Here is a 27,932-nt window from a genome sequence, read left to right as displayed (position 1 = left end):
CAGCCGGCAGGACGGAGCCGGCCGGCGGGGGGCGGCGGGGCGGCGAGCGGGCCCGGCGGACGGGCCGGCACTCGGCCTCCGCCGGGCGGGCGCGGCGGCGGGCGGCGGCGGCGGCGGCGGCGGCAACGGCGGGCGGCGGCGCCATGGAGCCGGCGGAGGTGAAGGACCGCATCCTGGAGAACATCTCCCTCTCCGTCAAGAAGGTGGGTGGCGGGGGGGGCCGGGGCCGGGCGGGGGGGGGGCCTGGAGACACCACCCCCACCCATTTCTGACAGGGATGTGGGGCTGGGGATCGCCCTCTGCAAGGGCTGGGGGCCTAAGGACAGGCCTGGGACAGCCCTGGGGACCCCCTGTGTTGTGGCTGTGGGCCTGGGGACAGCCCTAGGACGGGCCTGGGGACCCCCTCAGCTGGGGCTGGGGGGCTGGGGACAGCCGTGGGGACCCCTCTGCCCTGGGGTGTCCCTGGGGGCTGCTTCTGCCTTTGGCTGGGGGACACTCCTGGGGACCCCCAGACACACACCACCACCAGCAGAGATGTGGGCTGAGGGATCGTCCCTAGGGACTGCCCTGCCTGAGGTGTGGGGCTGGGGGACAGTCCCTGGGGACCCCCCACCCCACCCAAGGTAGGGGGCAGGGGACATGCCAGGGACACTGGGGGACTCTTTGGGACAGGAGTATGGGGTCAAGGACACGCTGCCATCCACCCTGCCAGAGGCAGGGGACACCTTCAGAGATTCTTCTGTGTGCGTTTGGGGGTGTCCCTAGAGACCCCCTGTGCTGGGGATGTGAGGTTGGAGGCATCCTTTTTGCTGGTGCCATGGGACACCCCAGAGGCACCCCTGGGGGTCTGGGGTCACCCCCTGGCCCACCCTGCTAAAGGGACACTGCCAGGGTCACCCCCAGGAACCTCTGTCTCTGCTGGTCAGGATATACTGGGGTTACCCCTTTTCAAGGGGTTTCTTTCTCCTGTGGACAGGACTGGGGGGATCCCGGGGGGATCCCTTGTCCTGGGACTGTACAGTGGGGGGATCTGGACGAGTCCAGTGTGAAACCCTCTTTCCAGAGGTCCTCCCTCCAGGCAGGTGTACGCCATGGGTTGGCCATGCCCTGGTCTGAGCCCTCAAAATGAGGGCTCTGAAGACATGTCCCATCATACCTCATCTCTCACCTTGTCCTTCTGCTTGCCCCTCGTTTCTCCTTGCCCCTCGGCATCTGCTGCCAGTGAGAGCATTTCTTAAAGCCCATCCCTTTGGTGGGGAGCGTCTGCATGCTGGCACGAAGGGGACCGGGACGCTGGAGTCTGTTTGGGGCGGTCACAGGCATGAGTTGTATGTAAGGACATGCTGGAAGTTTTGGGTTGGGCCACATGTCCTGCCTGCTCCACATGTGAGCTCCAGCTGCGTTTGAGAAAGAACACAAGCTCTGTTTCAGGAGGTAAAGGGAGTCTTGTTATAGTTTTCATCCCAAGTTTTGGGGGAAAGAAGGCTTTCTGGACGCGCTGACATTTCTCCAGTTGTTGGGTTTCTGCTGCCTTATGGAATTGGAATTTTCCTGTGATCTGCAATGTGTCCTGACACAGATTCATCCATGAAAACTTGTCTTACGAAGACCATCACGTGAATTCCTAACACTATTAAGGAAGGGATGGCCTGACATTGCCTCTGGGACATAGGATGGATGTGCAAACCTCTCCCAGCCTTTCTCTTTTCTTCCATGGGTGACCCTGTCCTCTGGTCTCTCACCTTTCTGTCCTCTAAAAATTAAGGATAATCTTTTATCTACCAGGAAATCAGTGGATGTTCAGCCTGCTCCAAGCTCTGTTACAATGCTCTGCAGTGCTACTGCCTCAGTTTCCCCATATGTGTAAGGATATACTATTTCCCACACAGGATTCATTGGACATAATTTATTTGCATTCAGAAAATCCTTAGGGATCCCTGTTGGTAATGCTATAAAATCAACATGGTGGTTATTTTAATTGTTATCATACTTGAACAGGACTCATCAACTACACCTTTGCCTTGATCTGCGTCAGTCTCTGCCCGTCTTGGTCCAGCAGCAAAGAGGGATTTTGGGATTTTTCAATCCTGCCTCTTTTGCTTTCTTGTTCAGAGCAAGAAAGCTCAGGGAAACATAGGAACCTACGTGAGACTTCAGGCTGACGGACTTATTTATACCATCCCAGTGAAACCAAACTCAACCACATGGTGAAAGTCCCAATGCTGGCACACCCCTGCTTTTTACCCCCGGGATGCAGTTCTCCTTCCTCGGGGACGTCACTCCCCTTCAGCTATGGAGCTGCTAATTTTTCCCAACGCTTCCCTGCTCAAATCCTTGATTTTTCTCTTTTTCTTTGCGTTATGGGAGGAGTAAGCTGGTAGGTTCGGGGAGCAGGTACACCCTTCCCACGCCCTGGCTGCGTGCTGGGAAATCCTGCTCTCGTTCATCTTCCTCTCCCTACCTCTGGGTCCATCTTGACTAACTCCTCGTTGCGGGGATTGTGTCATGGGACGTGGAGGAGTTTTCCAAGTGTCTTGCCTCTGATTTCAAAAGCTTCTTTGCCGCGTAGTTTGCTCACTCCTTACTTCTGCCATCACTACAGGTTTGAGTTGTAGAGGGTTTGAACATGTTTGTGGTGGCGTGCTCACCTCTCGACACTGCTTTTTGGCCAGATGATGATAGGTTTTCTTTTCTCTGCTTCAGACCGAAAGAGGAGTTTGTGGACTCTCAGCAGTCAGTGGACTGCAAGTCAGATGTTATTTTAGAAGACAGCCAGGACTAAACCCCATCTGAAGACTGGGTAGACTGGGACAAACCACCACTGAAGGCTGAGGTACCTGGTTATGATGTCAGGCTCTGAGTACCAGCAGCAGAAAAAATACCTTATTTTCACTGAGTAGCCCAGGGAAAACCATCCGGACACTTGTCAGCTTCCCTCTGCCTCAGATGGGGAAGGCAGCGAGCAGCAGCACAGCCCTGGGCAGGGTTTGTGCCACAGAGACCTGTGGCTGGGACTTTACCTGGCTGTGACTTCAGTTTCTCCAGGGTGCTTCTGAATTTCAGGAGTGGGAGGTCAGAGCACAAGCAGTGAGTAAATTCTGTACAAATCGACAGCAAAAAAAAGTCCTTCAATTCCAAGCAAATTCCTCAAGCCTCAGTGAACAGGACTGGTTTTATCTTATTTTCCTAGGAATATATGAGGGACAGAGCACAGCTAGAAAAGGCAGATGCAAACCTGCTTGGAAAGGGTAATTATAAACCTGTGGGTTTCTCTGTGTGATACCCTAGTGCCGGATCTGCCCTGTTCACGTTCCTCACCCATATCTCAGAGATCAGCAGGAGCTTTGCTATTGGCTGCAGAGGTGTGAGATCAGACCTCAACTGCAGAGAGAGGCAGAACATCTGATTTAGACGCCCAATAAATTGTCCCCTCCAGCTGGAGCAATGTCAAGAGGCCGCTGCTCTTGGTGGCTTCAGGAGAGGTTGGGAGAGCTCAGCAGTAGTGAGTGGGGTCCCTACTTCAATTCCAACACAGATCCAAGGGAACTGTGGGCATGGTGTTGATTTCCCATTTACAGCTTGTCCTCTCTGTCCTCCCTGGGAGATGTAAATTAATTCAGAACGCGATGCGCTCTGCACAGTGATGCTGTGGAGCTCATTACTTCTGTCTTATGACCGTTTCTTCTCCCCTTTCCCATCCAGTGCTCCCTCACCCTGCTTTCTGCTAAGAGGGCTGTGCTCCAGCACAAATTACTATGCAAATTGATGCCTAACCCTTCTTTTTTTTTTTTTTAAAGAATTTGGCCTTTATTGAGGCAGAAGGCTGGAGGTGGGCATGTTATGGCTCAGTGTGCATTTACCGCTTTCTGTGCATCCTCTCCCAGTGGGGAGCAGACCCTTGTTCGCTCACGTGCTTGTTTTCCTCTAGGAGATATTACTGCACGTGGCAGCAGTGGGATGAGAGCTGCCACCTGGTGCCTCCCAGTTGAACTCTTGCCGTGATAGGCGTGCTAGAAATGCCAACGGCTTCATATCCATCCTTGGCCAACCTTCTCCTGGTAGCTAGAAGCTATCACAGGTGACCTGGTCCTGGGTAGCATAGATGTTTTGTATTCTCTTGTTGGATTTCCATGCCCTCCTGGACATTGCAGTGGGTTAAGGAGAGATTTATTGCTGTCCTGCTTGTGATTAGGTGGCGAAAATGCAAAGTCCTTAAACAGTGCTCATTGTTCGCAATTCTAGGAGCTAAACTTAAAATCAGAAAAGAGATCAGAATCCAAGATTCTGGGGCTCTTGTCTGTTTTTCAGGCTTTCCTGCTGGCTTTGAAGGACACACATTCCCATGAACTCTAGAGCAGCTGATCCTTGGTGCATGTCAATCAGGTGGAGCAACGTTTTTTGCCGATGTTGCAGGAGTTCTTGCCAAAAGCTCTGGCTCTGTTCCGTTTATGCATGACTTTGGGAAGGTTTCCGCTTCCCCCATAGTGAATTAATACTGTGCCTTTTCTGCCTGTCTCGGGATCAGATTTTTAGCCCTGTACCATTGAAATGCCTTTGCAGTCTCCCAGGCTCCCTGAACTCTGCCTTGCAACACCTCCGCTTCTCCTGCACAGCGAGGGAGGGTAGATTTGGGGATGGCTTTGTGCCCCCATGTCCTGGAGAGGAGCAGGTAGCGTTGGACTGGAGCATCCCTCCTCAAATCACGTAGGGAACATGCTCATCTCTGGCTGGGTACATTTATTTAGCCCAGCTGCTGTGACACAGAGATAGCAATTCTGGAGATGTGAAAATAGCCAAATAGCAACCTTGCCTTCTGCTTCCTGTTGAGGGACACCTCGCTGGCTCTAAGACCACAGGGGTTTTTATCTCTGCCAGGGTATTTCCTCTCACTCATGTTTGCTCCAGTCCACATCCGTTGTTGCTGCAGGGAGCACGCAGCAGGGATCGACATCGGTACATTCACGCTGCTCCCCTGCACAGTCCTGGCATGCCCCTTTACTGCGAGTACCAGGTTTGCCAGCTGCCTGAAGCCTGTGGCTGAAGCTAGCAGCAATCTCACGGAGCTCATAAGTCAGCCATGAAGACACAAGGTCGCTCAGGTGCTTTTAAGAAGTCTATGAATGCTTGCAACTCTGACACTGCGTATTTTGGTGGTACTCTAAGGGCTTTGCCACTGTTTGACGAGCGAACAAAGCTGTTTGCTGTGGTTCTGCTGGGAGCACAGCTGTGTATTTCTTGGGTTGCCCGAGTATTTCAAGGTTTATCTCTTTTTGGAAATTCTTATTGCCTCATCCTGGCACAGGTCTGGTGATGATATGAGGTTTGTTGTCCACAGTTGCAAGAGGATTGGATTCTGCGGGTACCTAAACTGATGTTTGTCTCTTTATACCCACGGGAGGCATTTCTCAAGATCAGCTCTGGATCTGCTGGTGGACAAGGCTATGATAGCCTTTTGGGGAGAAAAAAATCCTGTTTGTCCTACCACTAACACAAAGCATTTCGCTGGGAGAGCAGTTGGTTTTGGAGGCTCAATTTTGGCAGTGGGTTTTGTACGAGGAGCGGAAGCAATGCCTCTGAGCCTCTCTGCCTCCAATTGCACAATTTCAGTGGCTGTTGAGTGATTTCAGCTTTCCCCACTTCTGATATCCTGGTCCAAGAGGAGTAACCGAAATAACGGCAGGCCAGAGGACTTGGTCTATGGGGAGAGATTCAAAACAGCAAATGCCCAGCATGTGAGTAAGCAGCAGCTATCTGGGAGAGCAGCACTGTTACCAAGACTTGCAGGGCACAAGCACCTCATGCTCACTTGTTTTTTGGTGTGTTTACCAACTGGACTTGTTTTTTTCTTCCCATGAAATCTGTTTTTTCTGATGTGCCGAGCATGTGACCTTTCTGTCTGCCTTCAGTTAGCACAGGGATCCTGTTCCACAGCACCCACATGCTTGTCCCCTACTCCATGCGCTCTGCTCACCATGACAGAGGAACAGGATGCTCCCTGTGACTTGCAAGCAAGTGTCACTGCTGGAAAAAATCCTGTCCTTGGCTGAGCCATGCATGGGTCCAGCCTGCTCCAAAGTTTGCTGCTTAGAAATAATGAAGAAAAGCCCTAGAAAAGCCTTGGGGGTGTGGGAGCTGATAAGTGTCCGTGTCCCAGGAGTTGACAACGTTGCTGGCGCTGGATTGCAAATGCTTCAAAGCTCTGCATTTCCAGCCACTGAGCATCTTTGCTATGGGTTTCAGCTTCACCTGTTTCAGGCTCCTGTCTCTGCGCATCACAAGCACGCTCTGTTTCTCTCCAGGCTGCTCCAACGTCACTTGTGCCTTCAACATGCTGATGCTCTGAGCATGCCGATGTATTTCATCGTGAAAGCCACAAGACCCAGGCGAGGCATACTGAGTCTGGGATGGGAAGCTGGGCGCTGAGTCCGGTGCTGGTTTGGAAGCTTGTTGTAAGAAATGGTGCATCAGATCATGTATGCAACCTCCAAAACGTCCTACTAGAATTGAAGTTTTAGGGCTTGGTGTTATACAAGTGTACAAGAGAGAATAACACCCCTGCCTTGAAATTCAGCCTGCTTTTTTGGGTGGTATGGAAGACTAGGAGTTTTCCAGGCAGAGTAGTTCAGCCTCCTCTTTATCCATTTGCCATCGAATGCCTGTACTCCCCTGAGCAGGTACGAGAGTGCTGGTTGCTTCTCTTATCTTCTTATGTGTCTGTCCTGTCCCTTCACTTTGCCTCTTTCCTTGGGATTGAACTGTCATCGCCTGCATGGGACAAGGTCAGTCTCCTGCCACCTTTTTTTGGTGCTCCCTGGAGCTCCAGGCTTGCTCCTGAGGGTGCTCAGCTGCGGGTGCAGCCCCAGACTGAGTGCCAAGACCCAGAGCTGGCTTCTTAATCAGCATTTTTTTTAATCACGTTGTTAGACAGCTTTGCAAGCTGCATTCGCAGGAAACCATGTGGGTTTGCTCTTGCTGCAGAAGGTTATTCTGGCTGTGCAGTCTGGTAGATAACGTGCCACCATCCTTGTCCAGTCGTGCAGCGTGGTGGAAAAGCAAGTGCTGGGAGCAGGCTTGGGAAGGGTTTTGGGTCTAGCAAAGGGTTTGCATCTCCAGCTGCCTGCCTGGATGGCTCACGAAATACTGCCCTCAAAGAAAACCACCTACCTGATAGCTTGGAGAAGGTGTCTTTCCAGCTGCTGGGGAAGATGGTGAGAGGACAGGAATTTAGGCAGAAAAAAGGCTGCTGCAGTTTCTGTTACGTTTTGGCTCTCCGCTTGCTGCTTTGTGGTACTGCTTTTGTTTGCATTCCTGCAGCTGGGAAAAACCCCTTGCCAGTCCATGTGCTGTGGGTGGGAAAGTGGGTTTCGAAGTGCCTCTTGCCTTTCCCATACAGCAAGCACCGTGGTTAGGGAGCTGGAGGAATGCAAAGGATGCCCGACTGGGCTGTTTGCTTTTCTTTCGCCATGTTTGCCCTGCCAGGGAAATACCAAGCAGAACAAGAGAAATGAACTTGGTGTCAGAAAGCTGCTAGTCAAACATCTGTGTGCCAGATTTACGGAGGGGAGATGGAGACTCGATTGGGTTGCGGCCAGCTGCAAACAGGTCAGGAGACTGTATTTCAGTGAAGTTTTAGAAATACTGGAGAGCTTTCAAAGGAGCGCCACAAGAGTGATTAGGTTTGGAGAATGGACTTTACAGCATGCCTCCCCAGTGATTGTTTGTTGGCATCCCTTGCAACACAGCAGCTCTGCAAATGGGCCGGGAGAGCTTCACACTCTCTGAGAACCGCTGCAATTAGTAGGTTATAAAATTGTGCAAGGAATAGCCTTTCTCATGCATGCCAGCGTGGGGTGTGGTGTATCACTGCAAAGAAAAAAATCAACTTGTGATTGATAAATGGCAATTAAATCCACCTTCTCCTCAGTGGGGATGAGGTGTGATTGTTAGGGGTGCAAACCCTGTCTTCCCCCTGCCCCCACCATGCAAACCAGCTCTCTGTTCCCTTTGGACAAACGCCCTTCTGCTCTGCTTTCTTCTCAAGTCTGTTTAACTCGCCAGCCTCGACTGTTTGGACTCCACAGGAGCTTTTGTAACCAGTTCACCAAAGCAGGTTTTGTCCCACACTGTCGCAACACCGGTGCTCAGACCCGGTTGGAGCTGCAGAGTGGTGTCGGTGAATGGCGGGGATGCCTTCTGCATGCCGACGGTGCTTATTTTGGCCGCAGGAATGTCTATAAATAGCCCAGGGTCAGGGCTTGAGGCATTTACTGTGCCCCACATGAGTCCTCCATCCAAGCCAACCTCAGCCCTTCCTTCTGGTTTTGGAGCACAGAGGAGATGAGGGGAAGAGCATGTCTCCAGAAAACCCAGAGATGAGCAGTGTTGCATTCAGTTAATGCTTTTTAACCTTATTGCTTGCCTCCTTCCTGATTTTCCCTGGCTCCAGCCCGGCTCACTGCCCAGGTATGTCAGGGAGCTGCTTTGTGGATGCTTCATAAAGTTTGGTCACCACCTCCCAAACAGGTCCATCTACCACACCGTGATTAGGGAGAGGTTGGTTTCAAATTATTTGTTTGTGTTTTATAGCAATTTACAGGAGAGAGGTAAACACTCTGTATAAATGCTGTTTTTTCAGGGCAGTGCCACATCACTTCTGCCTGTGCGGCACAGTCAGGGTCGGATGCTGGGACCGTCCATAGTCTGTGCCTCTGCCCCAGGATGCTCGTGGTCGTAATTCCTACAGATTTCCAGCTAGCTGGATCTTGGAGCAAGCGGGCCTGTTTTGGGAAACGATGCAACTGGATTTTGTTCCCCAACTGGAAAAGCTATTTCACCGTACCTTTCCTCCGTGTGCGTCTTCACCCTTCTTCCCAAACCAGAAATGCCCTCCTGATGAGCTTTTGCAAATCTCAGCCTTTCCCCAGCCTCGCTGTAGGGATGACTCCATCCAGGAGATCCTGAGGCTTGTTCGGTCTTGTTTACTCCCTGGACACGTGGTAGTTTGGCAGGGATTTGCCTGGCCAATCTCTTTTTGGGGCTTGTTGTGCTCCAGCAAGCTGTGCATGTCCTTCGCTTGGGACTGTAAGCCGTTGGCTGTGTTTATTTTGGAGGGATGCTGGAAACGGCACCGTCCCTTGACGCAGCACCATACGGGGAACATGGTGGCACATCTTCGTACATGCGGGTAGGAGCGAGTTCTTGGTACGCCTCCCTGTGACTGACAGCTCCTAAAAAGCCGTGACTCGGAGTGCCCGAATCCAAATCCAAAACTGCTGAGTGCGTGTTTCCTGCTCGCAGGGTCCCACGTGCACAGGGCTGGCGTGACCCCATGACTCTGAGCAAAGCACAGTCACGCCAGCTCATCCTCTGGCTCCTGATGCTGCAGAGGGGCAAACTTGAGCCTTTTGGGGCAGGTTTGCTCTGGACATCGCTATGGGCCTGGGTTTTCCAGCAGCCTCCCCAGGAAGAGGCTGCATTGCAGGGGAAGCTGGTTTGCACAGAGCAGGAGGCTGCATGCTCCTTGCAGAGCAGCTAAAAGTAAGACCAAGCTTTAATATAACACAGGAAGAGTCCTTCAAAACCTAGATGCCTTCATAGGGGCAAGATTTGGCTTTTCTAGGGAAGAGAAATCTGTTTTTCAGAAATTCCCTGGTGCTTCTCCATGTTCGGAGATGTTGAGATGAGACAACCACTGTTTGCTAACAGTTTGTATTCTCTGATGATGGGAGCAGGTCGGTCCGTGTAGCAACAGAGAGGGTTAGGAGCTGTGAACTGGCTGCAGGAAGGACAGTAACAAAGATCCAAGTTATTTTTGGAGAAGGAAGGAAAGAAAAAAGAGGAAATGCTTCTATTTGCTCATCTCTTTCGCTGCCCAGGCTTGGAGTCTCTCTGTCATGGGGAATTCTTCCAGTCAGTGGCACAGACAGGCTCCAAGTTCCCTCCAAGATGACCTCCCTGAGCAGTGTGTGCAGAGCTGGCTGAGTGGCTCCTTGGTTTTAGTGGTAAGCTAATGTAGGGCCTGGTTATTTTTGTTTTCCCCTAGCTGTCCCCCACAGCTGCATTTTCTCAAGCCAGCACAGAGTCTGCAGAAACACCCAGGACAGGAACCCTCCTCTGAGGGTACCCCAGCTCTCTGCAGAGGCAACAGCTTGCTTGGGACAAGCCGGGAATTTCTGCCTTCAAATCCTGGCTCGCGCCCCATATGGCAGGGACTTTGATTCCTGCCTCAGTTTCCCCCAAAACTGGATATTTTAGTGAGCTCCAGACAGCTCTTGGAGAGCAACCTCTGTGTCTCCTCTGTCTATTGCTAGAGGGTTACGTCTCTAAATTATGACTTTGTTTCTTCCTCTAGTGTCCTCGCTGCAGGAGTAAGCTTAAAACACTGGCTGCAGGTAGCTCCTGAAATAGTTCTTGAATATTGGATTTTAGGGCATTCTTCTCCTTGGTTGGGTCTGGGCTGCCTATTAATAGTATAGATCTTCTGAGACAGCCTCCTCCCAAAAATGGGTAAGACCTGCTGAGCTGAAACACTTCGGGTCTCACCTGGGTGTCATGAAAAAGTCTGTGCATCGCTGGAGCACCCATGAGTGGCTCTGCAAACAAAACCTTATTGCGTATTTCCTTCCCCAGGGGATTTACCTTCTCAACTAGACAGGACAGGGACCGGCTGAGCTGCGCTGTGCGATCGGATGAGGGAATTTGGCTGTGATTCTTCGGGCTCGGCAGTTCTTTCCCACGTAAGGGCTGGGACCTGCTCCATGCAGGAACATGCCTGGCTCTCCCGTCTTACCTAAGAGCAACAGAGTCAAGGTCTTCAAGCCAGGAGGGTGTTGGAGCTAGATATATTCATATTTTTAAGAGAGTTGTTGGGAACAGTTCCCCAGGGGCCATGAGGTGTTCTCTGTCCCCGTTGATAACTTTTACATTGAGACTGGATGATTTTCTAAAGGAGCTTCTCTGGCTCTAGTAATAATTCAGGAGGAGAAACCAGTTTCTGGGAAGAGGTCAGACTCGACAAGCACAATGCTGTCAAGTTTTTGTCTTTTAAATCTACCGTCTAACTGGTGAGGTTTGGCAAAGACTTATTGTGTCACCAAAATAACGTTCGTACGGGTGATGCGTTGTTGTAGCTCAGCTGAATTGTGCTTGCTTGTCACCAGCCAGAGCAAATAAATGTGGCATATACAGCTGAGATTACATCCTGGGTGAGTAATCTCCCTGCCTGAATGCCAAGTATGTGTGAGACGGTGACCTAAATAGATCTGTAAGCTCCAGGGGCAGGAGGAGGCTGGTGGGTCAGCTGGGAAGGGATATAGGATTTGGGTGGTAGGGGATTTCTAGGATTTCTAGCAGGTTTTGCAGAAGCAGAAAAGCAATTTATGCTGTGTCGAGCCTCGAGGGCTGCTGTCAGCAGAGCACAGGGCCAGCGCTGTCTTCAGAGCTAACTTTGCGGCTGTGAATGGGTTAACTGAGGATGAGTCAAGCTGTCCAGATCTTTGAGAAAGGGGCAGCTACATGAAGTGACACGTTGTAGTGATGTAGCCTCCTCCCTGCTGAGGAGGCAAACGACTTGGAGATTAATTGAACTGCCTTTCTCTCATATGCACGTGCCTCCATCCCTACCTGCGCTGCCCGCTGCCCTCTGCACCCTCCAAGTCCCCGCTGCTGTGTGGCCAGGCAATCCTTACCAGCCTGTGTTTGAAAGTCTGGGGCAGTTCTCAGCTGCCTGGCATCAATCCCCAGCATCGTGGTGGTTACTCGAGCTGCCTGTAACAAGAAAACCTCTGTCCCTTCCCGGGATGCTGAAACTGTGCTGAGATTTCACACAGATTTAGCACAGAGCGCGCGTGCTGCAAGAATGAAGCTCCTGGACTCAGAGCATCTTTTATACCTGGAAGCAACGTCTCTCACCAACCAGGGTTTCCCATGGCAAGACCCTGAGACCGAGGAGGGGACTTGTCCATGGCAGAGCCAGAAACGGAGCCCAGAGCTCTGATTTATTTCTGTTCTGAATGGCTTTGCGATGGCTGCAGCGCTGCAGAGGAACCACCAAAACCCCACTGTAGTGTTGGCTGTAAAGGAGGAGGCTGTGCAGCTCAGCCCACTTGCTCAGCAAACAAGGAAGTTGGTTGTGCAGCCGCGGCCATGCTGCTGGTATGTCTCTGAAAAGTGCACAAATCTTTGTGGGTGAGGTTCTCCTTATGAGTTACTGCCTTTAGGGTACTCTTGAAATCAATTGCTATACCCTGTAAGTAACCTGCATCAAGGTTTAGCAAGCTGAGAGATTAAAAAAAGCTGTTTAATGCTGGCTGTGAGTGTTGGCATCTCCATCTGCCTCCTCAGTGGGCTGTAGAACGGAGTTTCAGCCATCCCATCTCTTCTTTTTGCAGCTGCAGAGCTACTTTGCTGCCTGTGAAGACGAGACACCGGCCATCAGAAACCATGACAAGGTCCTGCAGCGGCTCTGTGAACATCTGGACCATGCTCTGCTCTATGGGTAAGCATGGAGCCTGCCGCTGGGATGCTTTTCACTGTGCTTTGGCTAGCGTGTAGGCTCAGCATGGGGAAGCCATCTAGGCAGTAACTGGGATGGAGATAACAAAGCCTTTGCTTAACCTTCCTCTGGCCTTCTTTCTTCTTCCAGCCTGCAAGATCTTTCCTCAGGCTACTGGGTGCTGGTCGTTCACTTCACCCGCCGGGAAGCCATCAAACAGATAGAAGTGCTTCAACACGTGGCCACCAACTTGGGACGCAGTGAGTATTTGCAGATGCCCCGGCTCTGAGGGCAAACCTTGGTTTGGGGACATCTGGCAGGAGGCCCAGGAAGGTTGTGCTGGCCGTATGTTCAAGGGCTGGGGCTGCAGGCAGACTGAGGGAACCAGCGGGCAGCTCCCCGCTGAATCCAGCTTGTCTTGGCCAAGGAGGTGGGAGTCCTGGCATGATGGCTCTAGAAATAATTGCATCGTGCCTCAGGATCAGGTGTTGGGGTCAGAGCCATAGGCCTGCTTCTGCTGCTGTGAAACCAAAGCGATCTGCTGGGCTGTGCTCTTGGGAGAGGTTTCTGGCAGATGGGAGGCATCACCTCTCTCGCCCCAGAACGTCTCACTGTAGCTGTCATTTGCCTGATGCTGCTTCTCCCCTGCTGCGAGTTGTCTGTAGTAGATGTTTGGGACCATCGAGGCCGTTTTTGACGCAGGATGGTGCCCAGAGACCTCCTCTCTGCCTGATTATCCCAACACCCTTCATCTCCCAAGCCCTGTACCGGTGAGAGTGGAGCTGAGCACAGACTGCACCATCACCTCTCTCTGCACTGGAATTTGTGTAATATCTCAAATTGCACCTGTGCTGATTTACAACGATTGTCCCTCCATCTTTCCTGTCTTCTGATCCCTGCTGGAAATGCTAGCAGGGCTCCCATCTCACTAGAGAGACACAGTTATGTGTCTGCTTCTCAACCTGCTATCATGCAGTCTCTTATTCCCATTCCCACTCCAAATCATTAATCTGTCTCTTCATCTCCCGCTGGCATTTTTCCTTCCAGATTTCCCCAACGGTCAGTTGCTCCCTTGAAATGATACAAATGTGAATGAACAATCTGATGTGTTTTAACTGATTTGTGTTTATTTCTAGCCTTGCTTCGCAGCTTCTCAGATATTTCCCCACAGATAAATCTCTCTGCTGCTTTATTTTCAGGCCGGGCATGGCTGTACCTAGCCCTCAACGAAAATTCCTTGGAGAGCTACTTGAGGCTGTTCCAGGAGAATCTAAGCCTGCTGCACAAGTACTATGTCAAGTGAGTACCCCAGCTCCTTCTCGTTTGGGCACTGGTTGGCATCCCTTCTTGTCAGAAGTCAGCCCTAATTTGCCAGTGGGGAACAGTTGATCAGGGTCTGATTTTTCATTGTGGGTTTTGCAGAGGTTTTACATGATTCATTTAAAGGTCCCAGATGTGGACGCAGTCGTATATAAGAGGGCCTGCAAGCATCTCTCCTAGTTACTGCTTTTACTCCCAGTCCCAGAGGTAGCCTTTATATTCTTCCATGTTTTTCAAGAAGCTGCTCAGCTCTTGTCCAGGGACGCAGCTCTGGTGGATGCCTGGAAACGTGGCTGTAGGTCAGTTTGTGGATAGCACGTAGTGGATGCCCGACTGCTCTGAGCCACACATATCTGCCCTTAAGGTCTGCCATTGCTCTTAGGAGGCAAACAGTGGGCTCACAGCTCTGGGGCCATTTATACAGCAGCTCAGAGGCACACCACCAAGAAAACAGAGGGCGCCTGTAGCTGTTTCTTTTCTTTCCCACATCTCTAAAGCTCTTCTGTTTTATCCATGCTGCAGGAACGCCCTAGTTTGCAGTCACGATCATCTGACCTTGTTCTTAACACTGGTGTCTGGGCTGGAGTTCATCCGCTTTGACTTGGATCTGGTGAGTGTTTTATCTGTTTCTCTCAGCTCTGAGAGCGTGTGTATGTGGAGCAGGGGGAGTCCTGGGTGTCAGAGTTCCCACTGCTTGGTCCAGAGTGTACCTTCTTGTTGGTCTTCCTCTTGTTCAGCTGAAAATGTGAAGCTACCACTTTTAGGAAAGGCTTTAGGCTAGGGTCTTTGGAGACCCAGCAATGGGATTTATTCCTATTGCTCAATTATTCCTCTGCACTGTTCCGAAGAGGAAGGAGGCAGGTGTGGGGAAGCCAGCTGCAGGGCAGATTGATGGGGATAAAGGAGCTGAGCTCTGCAAGTGTGGTACAAAATGCTGGCATCCCTCCAGGTAAACACAAAGCCACTCGCTAACCCTCGGTGTCGCAGTGGAGCCGCTGGGTTTCCTCTGAAAGGCGGCAGAAATGGACAGTCAGAGGACATTCAAGGACAGTCCCATCGTTTTGACTGTGCTAATAACTGTGTGCAGTGACTCAGAGCCTGACTCACCCCATGCTCTCTTCTCTGCAGGATGCTCCTTACCTGGATCTGGCCCCGTACATGCCAGACTACTACAAACCTCAGTACCTGCTAGACTTTGAGGACCGCCTGCCAAGCTCCGTGCACGGCTCAGACAGCCTGTCGCTCAACTCCTTCAACTCGGTCACTTCCACCAACCTGGAATGGGATGACAGCGCCATCGCTCCATCCAGTGAAGGTCAGTGGTTTTTCGGAGATGGGTGCGGTCGGGGCTGTGTGTTCCCACATCCCCTTCGGCTGAGCTGCTGGACCGGACGAGGCGCCAAATAAGGTAGCAAATGATGGGCTGGAAAAGACCAAAGCAAGAGACCCAGCAGTTAGGCTGTGAGTCTCTGCTGTCTTGCCTTGGGAGGTGCTGGGATTTAAGCTGTGGACAGCCCCCTTGCCTTGGACTGGGAGAGAAGGACTTTCCCTGCTGGTTACCTCAGGCCACATTTCCATCCTGGGGGGGGTGTTTTAGCAAGAACTGGAGAAATCTCCCCATGGAGTGAAATGGAGCCCATATCTGAATGTGGCTTCCAGCTCAGAGCAGGTACGCAGCGCTGCAGAGGACCTTTTTTAACGGCTTATTTTGCAGTTCAGAGACCCACGTATGCTGGAGGTGGTGGGGAACAGTTTCCAGAGTCTTTTCTCCATGTCTGCAGTCTGAGGGAGAGGCAGCCAGTGGTCTCAGATGTGCTGTTTTTTCATCTTTGTGCATCTGAACTTGAGCAGCCTGATAAGTTGTCATACTCGCCCCCTTACCCCTATCAGAGAGGGCTGGATGTTGTTCCTGATGAACTGAGAAGACACGTACCTTGTGCCTGCCCCCTTAACCCACTTTAGGCTGGAGCGGGGAGCTCTTATCCGGCACAAAGCATGTTCACATGAAGGAGCAGCTCTGCTGCTGCTGTTCCTAATCCAAAATATGTTGACCCCGTTCCTTTTTTGATGTCAGTTTGAACAAAACAAGATCGGGAGATTCTGGAATAGATGGGGTGATGCATGCCATTAATTGGATGCAGTGAATTCAGGACTGAGTCTGCATACAGACGGGTTCCCTCTGAGACAAGGGTCCACTAGTTGCCTTTTATATGCAAGATAGAAACTGCAGACATTAAAGATACTGAGAAGGAGCAGCCTGGGATGGGCATTAGCATCATTTCAGCAAAGCACAGCACCGTTTTGGTCTCACCCGTGGCATCTGCACTCGTGCTGTAAGCGTGAAAGGGTTTGCTTTCGGGGTCTATGCCAAACCTCCAGCATCCCAGGTAAGTTGGAGACAGCACGAGGAGCCTAGCAATAAAAGTCACAGGAAGAAGCTTCTCTGTCCCCAGAGGTTTGGCATAAGCAGCTGTTTCAGTACTTGCTGCACCCCCTGGGCTTGTATTCCTGTTCCTCCCTCAGCAGAACACGTCTTGCTGCCAGCACATCTCCTACCTGTCCCTATTGACTGGGCAAGAGGGGTCACTTGGGTTTGGCTACGCTCTCCAGCCCAACTGGTGGATGGAAGCTTAATGCTCAAGAGAAGAGGGGTTTGGAGTAGAGATCCAGGAGATTTTGGAGCTAGGTTTTGGTTTTGGTATCGTCGCAAGCTATTCCATGTGTCCGGACAGCAGTTGTGATCTGTGTCTCGGTTTCCCCATGCACAGAGGGGTTTGGTGCTGATGTAGAAATGCCATCCCCTGTTGTGGGACCAGGATGGTGAAGGTGGAGCCCAGGAGGGCAGGCATTGTCGCTGTTCCTCTGGCATGGAGGAATTTAACTTCAATAACTATTTCACTGCTCGTCATTTCAACAGGAGCATCTCGCTACCCTGGGAGTGTAGGTGGAGCTGGGGATTTTAGGATCAGAGGACAAGTTTTTTCCTTTAATCAGACCCCTGGCTTTGCAAACATTAATGAGCCAAACATCACAGTATCTATGGGAGGTAAGTGTGAAGTGGGGAAGCTGAGGCACAGAGCGATTAAATTCGTTCACAAAGGGGATCCCTGATTAGGTACATGCCACTGACTGTTTTTCTGTTTTAGCTTTCCATCAGCTTGCATAATGGGGCCTTCATCCTTCGCTGGTCCCGTTGTAGCTCCCATAACACAAACATCCAGCAGGAACAACCGTTAGTGCAGCTGGTTTCCATTTGCATCCATGTTCCCTAACTATTTTCTCATGCGTTTCAGATACCAGTGGAAGATTGTTTTATTTCTCTCCTTTCCCATCTCCCTCCCCAAATCCCCTTCACACTCTCCCCTGTCCCCCCTCCCTCCCCACTACTTGTATTTCTAATCCTGAGTTTTATCCCTCATTTTTGTAGATTATGATTTTGGAGATGTCTTTCCAGCAATGCAGACCATGCCCAGCAGAGACTGGGAAGGTGGGACATACTCATCTGTTACAACATTTTGTTTTTCTCTCTGCATTGCTGCCACCTGAAGCTTGCTGCATGCTTCCTGGTTCATTTCTTTAACAAGCAACCACCACATCTTGATGGAATTCGGTAGAGACAGAAAGGAGCAGAAAAGATATCCCCCAAGGTGGGAAGTTGTGTGTCTCATCTGTGAGACCACATGCAAAGCTTTCCCCAACTCCTGGTGTATGCAGGCACACTCACCTGGCTGTATATCCTGGAGCAGAGGGATGTTTTCCTGCCTCTGACGATGCCTTCGTGTCTCCTAAATGTGTCTGCCCCAGCGCTTGGCATAGCAGATGTGAGGCTGGAGTTCCGAGTGCTGTTCTGTGGCTGCTCGATACGTTACGGCCTGTGTTGATAAAGGAGCCTTTATACCAGGTTACAAAAGAAAAGCTGCAAAATCGCCCCCGCCGTGAAGCTGGCAGGCAGGGATCAGCAGCCGTCCAAAATGAGCCTGATCATGCCAGCTGACCTTAGGCTGTAGATTTCCTCTTTGGGGTGAAGCACGCAGGGTGCTGATTGAAAAACTGATCCACCTTCATCGATTTCCTGAAAGCCCTGGAAGACAGCTGAATTAATTCTGCTTTCTTTAATTTTGGCCTTTTGCAGGGATTAATTTGGGAGGTTTTGTTTTCCTTGGACCCTGCTCTCCTCTGTCAAAACATCTCTCTTGAAGCCACAACATCCAGCACATCGCTGTGCTCAGTTTGGGTCACTACGCTTCTTTTTTTTTTTTATTTTACCACTTTTAAAACCAACTTGTCCACTATGTCTGGCCTTTAAGGTCAAAAGCATGTGCCCATTTCAGAGGAACTTGTTCTCCTTCCTCCACATGCAGTCCCTGTGTGTATCCTTTGCACTTCATGGGAGTAGGAGACCTCTCTGCTTTACCCCTGGAGGAAATACACCCACGTTCTGTCCTTTGCAGCTAAAACCTGGCTGGAGCCTTGGGTCTGAATTGCCTTGGGCAGTAGCACCTGAATATTTGGGGAAATTCTGCCTGAATTCCATGTGGATTGCTCTTGGGCTCTAACACACTCCCTCTCATCTTCTTTCCTACCCCACATACAGAAATGCTCACAGAGATGATTTAACGTGTCCCCGAAGCTTGAGCGTACACCTAGAGGGTACAAATCATGTTTCCAAACCCAACACCCAGCAACCAACTTAACCTTGGGTGTTGGGTGCAGGCTGGGAGAAGGCACGGGAGGTTGGGGGCAGATCCCTCCGGTTTTTGGAGGCTTGCACGGCTCCTGTGTGCAGGTCCTGGTTGCAAAGTGGTGCTGGTGTGATCCACCAGTGCTCCGGGCTGGGTTACTGTGTGCTGAGCAAACCTCAGCTGTAGCAAAGTTTTCATCCTAACCCCCCCCGCCAGCTTAGCTTACTGATGCATTTCTTGTCATTTGTACACAGAGGAAGAGGTTAAGAAATTTGGAGGAGTTCCCTGTTTTCAGCAAATGCATTTTGGGGTAAAATTCTGTATTTTGGACAGAGATTGTTTTGTCTCAACAGAACCAGCAGGGTTTAGGCAAAAGAAGTGATGTTCATTTTGGTGATGCAGGCTAGAAGCCTGGGGCTGAAATAGCTTTTAAACATCTTATTTTCCCTTTAATGTAGACATTAAAAATCTACCCGATTTACTTCCCTTGATAGAGTTCACACCCTCCACGCTGCAGGGCAGGCGCTTCAGCAGGAACAAAGCAGCATTTTGAAATCAGCCATCACAAAACTGCCTTTATTAGATTTTTTTATAAGAGTTGTCATTTTCCTACTCAAAACCTACGCCCCCGAATCAGACTGCCAGGGTTGTGGTTTCCTTCAGAAGGGGTCTCCCTGCCTAGCAAGAGGTTTCTAGCTGGCTTTGAAAATGAAGGGTGCTTGAGGAGAGAAGGGCATGGGTAACCTTCCTTTAACCATGACTTTGTGGACGGATAACTCTGAGCATGACTCCTGTAGCCCTTCTCCGTTGCTCCTTTTCCCTCTGAAGACTAACATGGGCCAAGCCAGTTGTGCCACGACCTGTCTGTGCAGCCTGCTGTCCTTGGACCCCAGTGAATGCTGTGTCCCCCCCCTCCACCAGACTTCCAGCCCACCATGTGTGTCTCGTGCAAGCAGAGAAAAGCAGCTGGCTCTGTAATGATCGCTGCTTTATGGGCTGGCTCTGTTTCTGCCCATCTAGCTGAGCGAGCATCTTCCTAAGACCCAGTTGCAGGGGAGAAGCAGCAGTATGGGGCTGCAGCCTCGTTAGCTCGCTGTCATCTTGCTAAGGAGCACCGTGGCCCCAAGACCCCTCAAGTTCCTTCCCAAGGACGCTACCTCTACTTCTTAATCCGGCTGCTGGCTCCTGGGTGACCAAGCTGTTATTTCCAGGCATCATCTAAATTGCAGTGGGTGCAAACTGCAGAACGATGCTGGGTTACGTGCTGGCCTCTCTGTCCCTCCTCGCAAAGAGCCTGCTGCCCGCAGCAATCTCTGAAGCTAAGCTGGTCCGACAGCGCTTTGCCGGTGCCCGGGTGGTGTCACTTGTGAGCAGTACAGTGACCATGTAGTGCCCCGAGCCCCCAGCGCACAGCTTTGCTTGATTTGACTTGATCCAGGTGCCCGAGCTGATGTTAATCCCATTCTTCCCTTCTTGTCTTTGCAGACGGAGACCTCACAGACACACTCAGCTGCCCGCGCTCCACTGCCTCGGAGGCCAATGGCAGCAAGGCCTCCGTGAAAAGCCCAACGCAGCGCTACAACCCCTTCAATGAAGAGAAGGCCGACGTGCTGTCCTCCACCGAGACCACACCGGTGCACTCAGCTTCCCAGGAGAAGGCAGAAGCCACCCCTGAAGGAACAGATCAGTCCGAGAGCTGCACAGAGCTGGAGGTCATCAGGTAGGGACAGAGCTGCCTGGCCTGGAAACATCCCCCTGAGTGTCATCTATCACCAGAGGCTGATGATGTGCCACGCCTTCTAGCCCAATGGAGACAGCAACTGTGGTGTAGCCTTTATGCAATCATGAGAGAGTGGTTTTATACCCCCAGACACCAACTGATGCTCTGTAGGTGTCAACAGAGCTGGTCCCTTGGGCCTGTAGTGCTACAAGCTGCCTCAACGTAAACAACTTTGCCTGACAATCTGTATCAGAGAGCTCAGAGGAAACTGTGAGCTTTTATTCGAAGCTTTCTCCAGCTGGTGGCAGGTTTGCAGTAACTCCGGGTCTCAGATCTTCTCTCCCGTCCTTCCTCTTGTTTGTCAATGAGCTGTGGCTAAACCTGTTGAGGGAGATGCCTCTGCAGACCTGCTGGCCTGTGTTTGACTCCTTGCAGAGGAGATCCCCAGGGGTCCCTCAGAGCCCTTAACCCAGACAAAGAGCTCAAGGCTCCGTCTGCTCACACCCGGGGAGGGGGGACACCCCAAAACCAGCCCAGCAGGCCTGTGGTTTACTCTCATGCCCTGTTTTTCCTGGGAGGAGCAGAGGAGCTGGGTTACGTCACACCCAGCTCTCCAGCAGACATGAGGGAAGAGAAGCACTGCACTCCCTTCCCAAACAAGTGTGACCTGGCAGCAGTTTGGGTGCCATGGGAGGCCTGAACACTTCTGCAGCCGGCATCCTGGTGTGCTGTTCGGCTGGAGCGGGCTCCGGCCTGCATCTCCCTCTTCTGGCAGATGGGGACATGGCATTCCCACATCCTCTTGGAACCTTCTCCCTTCCCAGCATCTTGCTCTCAGACAGGGATTTCTCCCACATCACTTTAGCTCCACATCCATTTGTGATCCCCTTTGCAGCCAAAGGAAGCCCAAGATGCTGCATCCAGCAGCCGATGCCTCTTTTCTTTTTTGGCTAGGTAGGAAACAGTGTCCATACCCTGCTTTTCTTGTGACGGCTGGCATGGAGACGGGGACTCTATGTGGCCGCACATTGAGTGATGTTCTTGATATAAGGATTTCTCCGCAATAGGAAAATTGCAAAGGAAGGTTGTTGGGAAAGGGTGGCACCCCTCTCTAGGGGGTTGCAGACCCCTCTGCAAGTCTAAGCAGGCACAGATGAGTGACATCTCTATTGGTCTCTCACCATGCAGGTTAGCCAAGAAGAAGAAAACAGGCAAGAAGAAGAAAGCGAAGCCTGAGGAGCCGGTGAACACCCCTGCGCCCACAGTGCCTGAAACCCAGCAGGCCAGCGGAGACAGCGGCGTGAATGGGCTGAGCGACAGAGAAGACCCGCAGAGGGATGATGGTCTCGCTGCCCCGGCTGGTGAACCAAGCCCAGGCGGGCAGGAGGAGGGTCGCGAGCGCTCTGCCCTCAGCCAGCTGGCTTTACGCATCCCCGAGATGAAGGACACATCCATGGAGAGCGTGGGGCAGCCGCTGAGCAAGGTGATGGACAGACTCAACGGGCAGCTGGATCCCGGCGGCTGGAACGCCCCCCTCGAGCCTCCTGGGCAGTCCTTTCGGACTGGCACGCCAGGGGAGACCCCAGATGGATCGTCCTCTGGCGACTTTAGTGCGGGGATTTCAGCCCCCATGGACTTCTACCGATTTACCGTCGAGAGTCCAAACACTGCTGCACCAGGTGGTGGCCACCATGACACTCCAGGGCCTGGCCAACCGCCACATGTTTCTGGTAGCCCTGAGGCTCCTGAAGAAGAAGAAAGCAGAGAGGGAGAAGCAGTTGGGGCAGTAGAGGAGTCTAGAGGGGCGAGTAATGAACCCCAAACTGACCAGACAGAAACTGCCAACCCCCAGGCTCTCCATGAGCCGAAGAAGGAGCAGCCCAGCCCTTCCCCAAGCAGTGCTGAGGACTCTGGTGTGGAAGAAGGGCAGGGCAGCCCTTCGGAGCTGACCCATCCCTCCGAGTTCAGGTGAGGCTGGGTTTGCTCAGCAGGGACAGCACCTTCCAAACCATCTTGAGCTCAAGCTGGCACTTTTTCCTTTGTCCTCAGTTTGGGGGGCAAAGACCATCCTTTTCCAGGATGAAGATGAGGCACGAGGGGTCAGGAGGGAGAAGGTCTTGGGGGGCCAACCCATGCCCAAATCATGGACAAGTTCAATAAGGAAGGGGATTGCCCTTCCTGGACTCACCCAGCCCCGCATCTATGTCCATCCTCTACTGTCTCTCTTCACAGGGTGGATAACAACCATCTCCTCCTGCTGATGATCCACGTCTTTCGGGAGAACGAGGAGCAGTTGTTCAGGGTAAGGTGGTCACCATCGATCTCCCATGAAGGACCAGCTCTGTGCCTGCATCAGCCACGGGCTGAGAGCTCTTTTCTCTCCACACAGATGATCCGAATGAGCACTGGGCACATGGAGGGGAACCTGCAGCTGATCTATGTCCTGCTGACAGATTGCTACGTGTACCTGATCCGGAAAGGTATCCCATCCCAACAGCCTCTAAGCTCAGCTGCAGGGAGGGAGGCTTGCTTGATCAGTGGCTTGTCCATAAATCAGGGCACCATAGCTCACTAACTTCACTGCCAGTTCCTCCCAGTTCCCTTGTGTCCCCTGGAGAGGTGGCAGTCACAGTAGGGAGGTCAGGTTGACTTGTCCCCCAGGAAGCCCTGGGACATGTGCCCCGCAGCTCCGTGCTGCTTAGGACACGGCATGGTTTGCAGGTCTGTCGCTGCTGCTGTGCAGCAGCCTGGATCTGGGCAGCGCTGGGGTCCTTTGCCACCCTTCATGTGGCTCTTTGTGTCTGTGCCCAGGGGCAGCGGAGAAGCCATACATGGTGGAGGAGGCAGTTTCCTATAATGAGCTGGACTACATTTCGGTGAGTGCAGCCCGGGTCAGGTCAGCCCTCCTGGGCGGAGCAGGAGGTGAGTTTGGGGGTTGGTCCTCACCCCTCCAGCCGCAGGGGTGTCAGGAGCATCACGGTGGGGTGTTTTTGTGGGGCGCTCTGTCCACAGGGAGCGGTTTGGCCATTGAATCTTTGAGACTAGGAGAGTTAGAAGTGATCCCCCCTCAAATGCCACTTCTGCAGGTGCCCAGCTTGCTTGTATCTTCACATGGGCAGCAGAGCGACCGCTGACCTTCTCCTCCCGGGCCAGAAGCCAGGTTCAGCCCTGCTTCGCCACCCCTCGTCCCCCACCTGGTTTTCTTAACTACCAACTTCCTTAACTACCCTATGTGGCACAGGTTGGGCTGGATCAGCAAACGGTGACTCTGGTGTGCACCAATCGGAGGAAGCAGTTCCTGCTGGACACCGCAGACGTGGCTCTCACCGAGTAAGCAGGGACCGGGCGGCAAATCGTGGCGCTTTCCCCCTGGGGTGCGGGACCTCTGGCCAGCACCTTGGACTCCCAGAGTGACTTCGGGAGTGCAAGAGACTCCAATGACAGCTCTTCACAACCAAGTCCTGCCACCAGTGGGGGTTTGGGGTTTGGTTTGATGCCACCGGCTAAACCCTGCAGGCAGCTGGAAATGCCTTGAGCATGGATAAGTCCAAGGTATCTTCCCTGGATATACACAGCAGTCACCCTGTCCCTCAGGCTGACAGCCTCAGGGCTCTGGGCAATGCAGACTACGTGTCTTTGTCCCTTTGTGTCATTTGGGATGAGTAGGGATAAGGTCTTGAGTTTCAAGGCACGTCCCAGGTCTCTGCGTGTTGTCAGCTCAGGGAGGTGACCTCATTAGGGCCTGGATGGTCATACTGGGATCTATGTTGGGATGGGTGTCCATCTCGCAGTCTCGCCGTCTCCTTCCCGGAGCTCAGACTTGGCAACTCCCGTCACCTTTGGTCTGTAGGTTGATTTTGAGACCCTCTGGTCTTCCAGACCAGAGGCCCACATTGAAGGGAAGCCCCTTCAGCATCAGAGCACATGAGGGAGATGAGGGGCTATTTGCCCCAGCCTCATCAGAGATCTCTGTCTCCCTCTCAGGTTCTTCCTGGTCTCCTTGAAGTCAGCCATGATCAAAGGGTGCCGGGAGCCGCCGTACCCCAGTATCCTCACAGATGCCACCATGGAGAAACTGGCACTCGCAAAGTTCGTGGCACAGGAGTCCAAGTGCGAGGTGAGTTTGGATACCGCGGCCATCGCTACACGTGGCGGAGGCTCACGGGAGACACCCTCCCTTTGACTGCTCCGCCTGATTCTCGCAGGCCTGCGACGTGGTTGTGCGTTTCTATGGCCTCGTTCACTGGGAAGACCCCATGGACGAGGCACTGGGACCCACCAACAATAGCTACACCTCCACCGAAAACGCGGTCACCAAGGACGGCATCCTGCACTACAAGGCGGGGACCTCCTACCTGGGCAAGGAGCAGTGGAAGACCTGCTTTGTGGTGCTCAGGTGGGCACTGGGGCTGTGGGTCGGGACTGGGGTCAGCCAGGGCTTGTCAGAGAAGGTGCTGGGACCAGTTTGCTGCCCAGGAGCTGCTTGGGAGATGGAGAGAACCCATCTTGTCACCTGGGAGGCTAAAGCTACCAGTTGTGGCTGCCCAGCAGCAGGAACGTAACCCCACGGGGCTGCGTGGGTGGAGGGCAGGGCAGGAGCGGCTGTTTGTGCGGACCAAAGGCAGAGGGTGTTTGTGCAGTTGCCGGAGCCGAGCTGACTCCAGTTACCACCTCTTTCATCTTCCCAAATGGCAGCAATGGCATCTTGTACCAGTACCCAGACCGCACGGACGTCACCCCTCTGCTCTCCATCAACATGGGGTAAGTGGCTGGTAGGATGCGGCGCCCAGATTTGGCGGGGATCTGAGGATCAGGAGCTCCTTGGGATGTTCAGGGAGGTGTTTCGGGGCAAAGCATGATTTAGTCCATGCTGCAGGACTCCCTGCTTGCTCCTGGCTGGGTACAGATGCCTATTTGCTTTGGCTCTGATGCGTGTAGCTGGACATGGATGGGCTCATTTCCTCCTGGTTTTTGCATGCCGAGCCCACCCTCTGATGGGGAATTTGCCTCTGAAGGGCTGACGTACCCCTCCAAGAGCCACGCCAGGCAACCTCCACAAACCCACCATGCTCGGCTCCGGCTCTACCATGATGTGCAGAGACAGAGGCCATCCGTGGAGTGACTGCAAGGGATGTCACGGATGGGAACGAGCACTTGTGGGGAAAAGGGGTGACATGCAGTGCAGGGAGGGCAGACAGAGGCTGTTTTCAGGCTAGCGCTGGCCAGTCTGTCCCGCTGATCTCCATCCTCCCCCCTCTCTCCCAGCGGCGAGCAGTGTGGGGGATGCCGGCGCTCCAACACCACCGACCGGCCCCACTCCTTCCAGGTGATCCTGACGGACCGGCCCTCCCTGGAGCTGAGCGCCGAGAACGAGGAAGACATGGCGGACTGGATGCAGTACTTCTGCCAGGCTGTCTCCAAAGGGGTGAGCCAGGGACAGGCCCCCCAAGCACGGGTGCATCGACGCCCTCTTTCGCGTGGAGCCCCTTTGGGGCACAGCCCAGCCGGCACAGAGCTGCCGAAAGGAGCGGGGATGTCTGGCAGGGATGGAGCAGGCATTTTTCTCCTGGGCCAAGAGGGCTTCCCCGTGGGGCACCCCATGGAGATGGGGCTCCTTCATGCCAGATTTTAACCCCCCCTTCCCCTCTCCATGCAGGTGATCCCCCAGGGTGTCGCCCCTACGCCTTGCGTCCCTTGCTGCCTCGTGCTGACGGACGAGAAGGCTTTCACCTGCCACGAGGACTGCCAGACAAGCTTCTTCCGCTCGCTGGGCACCGTGGAGCTGACGGACATCACCGCCATCTCCACGGAGGCCGGCAAGGAGTACTGTATCCTGGTAAGCATTCTGCTTCGGGACCAGCCAGCCCGGGGCTGGGTGAGGACCGCAATGGTAATGCCCGGCCTCTCTCTTGGTGTTTAGGAGTTTGCTCAGGACAGCAAGCAGTTCCTGCCCCCCTGGGTCCTCTATTTTAGTTGCACTACAGAACTGGAGAGGTTCCTCTCGGCGCTGAACGCCGCATGGAGGAACATCTACCAGGTGAGCGTGCAAGGCTGTGTCACACCTTTCCTCTGGTCAGGAGAGGCGAACGGGGCCCTCCAATGAAGGCATGGGTGAATTTTTCCCACAAAGGGCAGGAGAGCGATGGAGCTCCTCTGTGTCCATATAACTGTGGGATGTGGGATTCAGAGCTTCAGTCCCCTGGCAAGGCGGGCCACGAGCATCCAGGGTTGGTGAGGGGAGTGGGGAGGAACCTGGGTCAGCCCCGTACCCCTCCATCACCTGTATTTATGACACAGGCGATTTGCCCATCTGTTTCTGAGGTGGTTTTACAACAAGGGGGAGAAGCGGCTGTCGTTCGTTCCCCTCCGGACTGCCCCACACGTGTGTGTATGTGTTTCAGGTCGACCTCCTGCACAAGGCCATTCTGGACGCCGCCATCAAGAAGAAATGCGAAGACGCTCAGAGCCTCATCGACAGCGCCTGGCAGCGCAGTGACAGCCTCTGCCGCGGGCGAGCGGAGCGGGACCCCTGGTGTTAACCCTAGCTGGGGGGGGAAGGATGACTGATGGGGGCCCATTTTTGGAGAGCAGGACCTGTATCTGGCTGCCCCGCAGCCAACTGGCACCCCAAACCCTCCTGCCATCGCTCGGTCCCCACCAAGGAACGTGCCTGCGGGCGTGGACCCCGCACCCCGTCCCCCACCATGCTCTCCACCGAGTCGGGGACGTCCAGCGCGTTTGGGGAGCCACCGGACGCTTCACCACGCTGGAGGCGATGCCGAGCTCGGCTGTTTCCCTTGCACAGCCATGCAGGCGAGCCTGCGCTCTCCTCGTCATCCAGCTGCCACGGGGCAAAATAATTTGCCTTTCATGGAATAATATCCCACTAGTAGTGAGGGAGAGGGTGGGAGCAGGGTGCGCTGAGGATGAGCATCCCCCTGTCGCGGCAGGGAGCGGGACCGAGGACTTGTTCATTTTAGAACAGGGTAGGTACGCGGAGGTGGCGAGATGGGAACACTAAATCGCTGCTGTGCATGTTTTCTCCTTGCTAATACAATCACCGAGTACGACACTGCTTCTCCTCCTCCTTCTCCTGGCGTTTCCCAGGGCCGTGCACCTCCGGACATCACAAAACCATTCCCCAGCCTGCAGCCTGTTGATGAGATTTGAGGCTAAGGAAGAAGGACCGGGGCCAAAAATCTGGCCTTAAATACCCCAGCACGGTTTTAGGAGATCTCGGAAGCTGGTTTGAGGTTTGGACGCTGGCCCCATGTGCTGGGGGAGAGAAGAGATCGAGTCCGATGTTCTTCAGGTGTTCTAAGGGATGTTGTCACATAGCTGCCACCGACCGTGTCCCCATCTTCTCGGCTCACTGCGTCCGAGGCCAGCGAGGACCCGTCGCCGCTTGCCCTCTACAGCAAGCCCTTTGGGGCACAACCCCAGCTTTTAAATAATAATCCGGAGACCTTCTCATGTAATATATGTTCACGGGGCCTTTTTCTGGGAGGAAACGTGCGTGACTGAATGTATATGTATATACATCTGCTTCCTTTCCCCCTCCCCAAATAAATATTCATTGGTAACTCAAGATTTGGCCCTACAACAAATTCCCACGCTGGGGGCTGCTGTTCTTCCTCCCCCTCCGTGATGTTGGAGCCCGCAGCTCCGCTGTGGGGCAGAGAGAAGGAGATACCTAGGCTGGAGAGAAGAGGGAGGA

General features: G+C 53.1%; 1 protein-coding gene across 2 annotated transcripts; it reads left to right on the top strand.

The window, feature by feature from the left end:
- The first annotated feature begins 7 nt into the window (after positions 1 to 7).
- PLEKHM2 (pleckstrin homology and RUN domain containing M2) lies at positions 8 to 27,803 on the top strand. 2 transcript variants are annotated; one of them, XM_052793565.1, is made up of 20 exons: positions 39 to 203; positions 12,390 to 12,496; positions 12,644 to 12,753; positions 13,693 to 13,792; positions 14,336 to 14,423; positions 14,942 to 15,128; positions 17,241 to 17,300; positions 19,981 to 20,215; positions 21,404 to 22,183; positions 22,448 to 22,517; positions 22,605 to 22,695; positions 23,027 to 23,091; positions 23,457 to 23,545; positions 24,200 to 24,332; positions 24,421 to 24,611; positions 24,911 to 24,976; positions 25,481 to 25,640; positions 25,872 to 26,051; positions 26,136 to 26,252; positions 26,617 to 27,803. In XM_052793565.1, the coding sequence occupies exons 1-20, from the start codon at positions 144 to 146 to the stop codon at positions 26,752 to 26,754; spliced, it is 3,027 nt and encodes a 1,008-aa protein (XP_052649525.1). In that variant the 5' UTR covers positions 39 to 143; the 3' UTR covers positions 26,755 to 27,803. The 2 variants fall into 2 exon arrangements, with proteins under 2 accessions (XP_052649526.1, XP_052649525.1); XM_052793566.1 differs by lacking the exon at positions 17,241 to 17,300 and having other exon boundaries at positions 8 to 203.
- Positions 27,804 to 27,932: the final 129 nt, after the last annotated feature.

The sequence above is a fragment of the Harpia harpyja genome, chromosome 7 (assembly GCF_026419915.1).
Source record: "Harpia harpyja isolate bHarHar1 chromosome 7, bHarHar1 primary haplotype, whole genome shotgun sequence".
Taxonomy (NCBI): Eukaryota; Metazoa; Chordata; class Aves; order Accipitriformes; family Accipitridae; genus Harpia; species Harpia harpyja.
The sequence above is the reverse complement of the archived record's forward strand: the minus strand, read 5'-3'. Positions and strand labels throughout refer to the sequence as shown.

Coding starts and splice junctions, on each gene's coding strand:
- PLEKHM2 (XM_052793565.1), top strand. CDS start 144: ATGGAGCCGGCGGAGGTGAAGGACCGCATCCTGGAGAACATCTCCCTC. Junction 22,184..22,447: donor ACCCATCCCTCCGAGTTCAG/GTGAGGCTGGGT, acceptor CTCTCTTCACAG/GGTGGATAACAACCATCTCC. Junction 24,612..24,910: donor ACCTGCTTTGTGGTGCTCAG/GTGGGCACTGGG, acceptor CCCAAATGGCAG/CAATGGCATCTTGTACCAGT.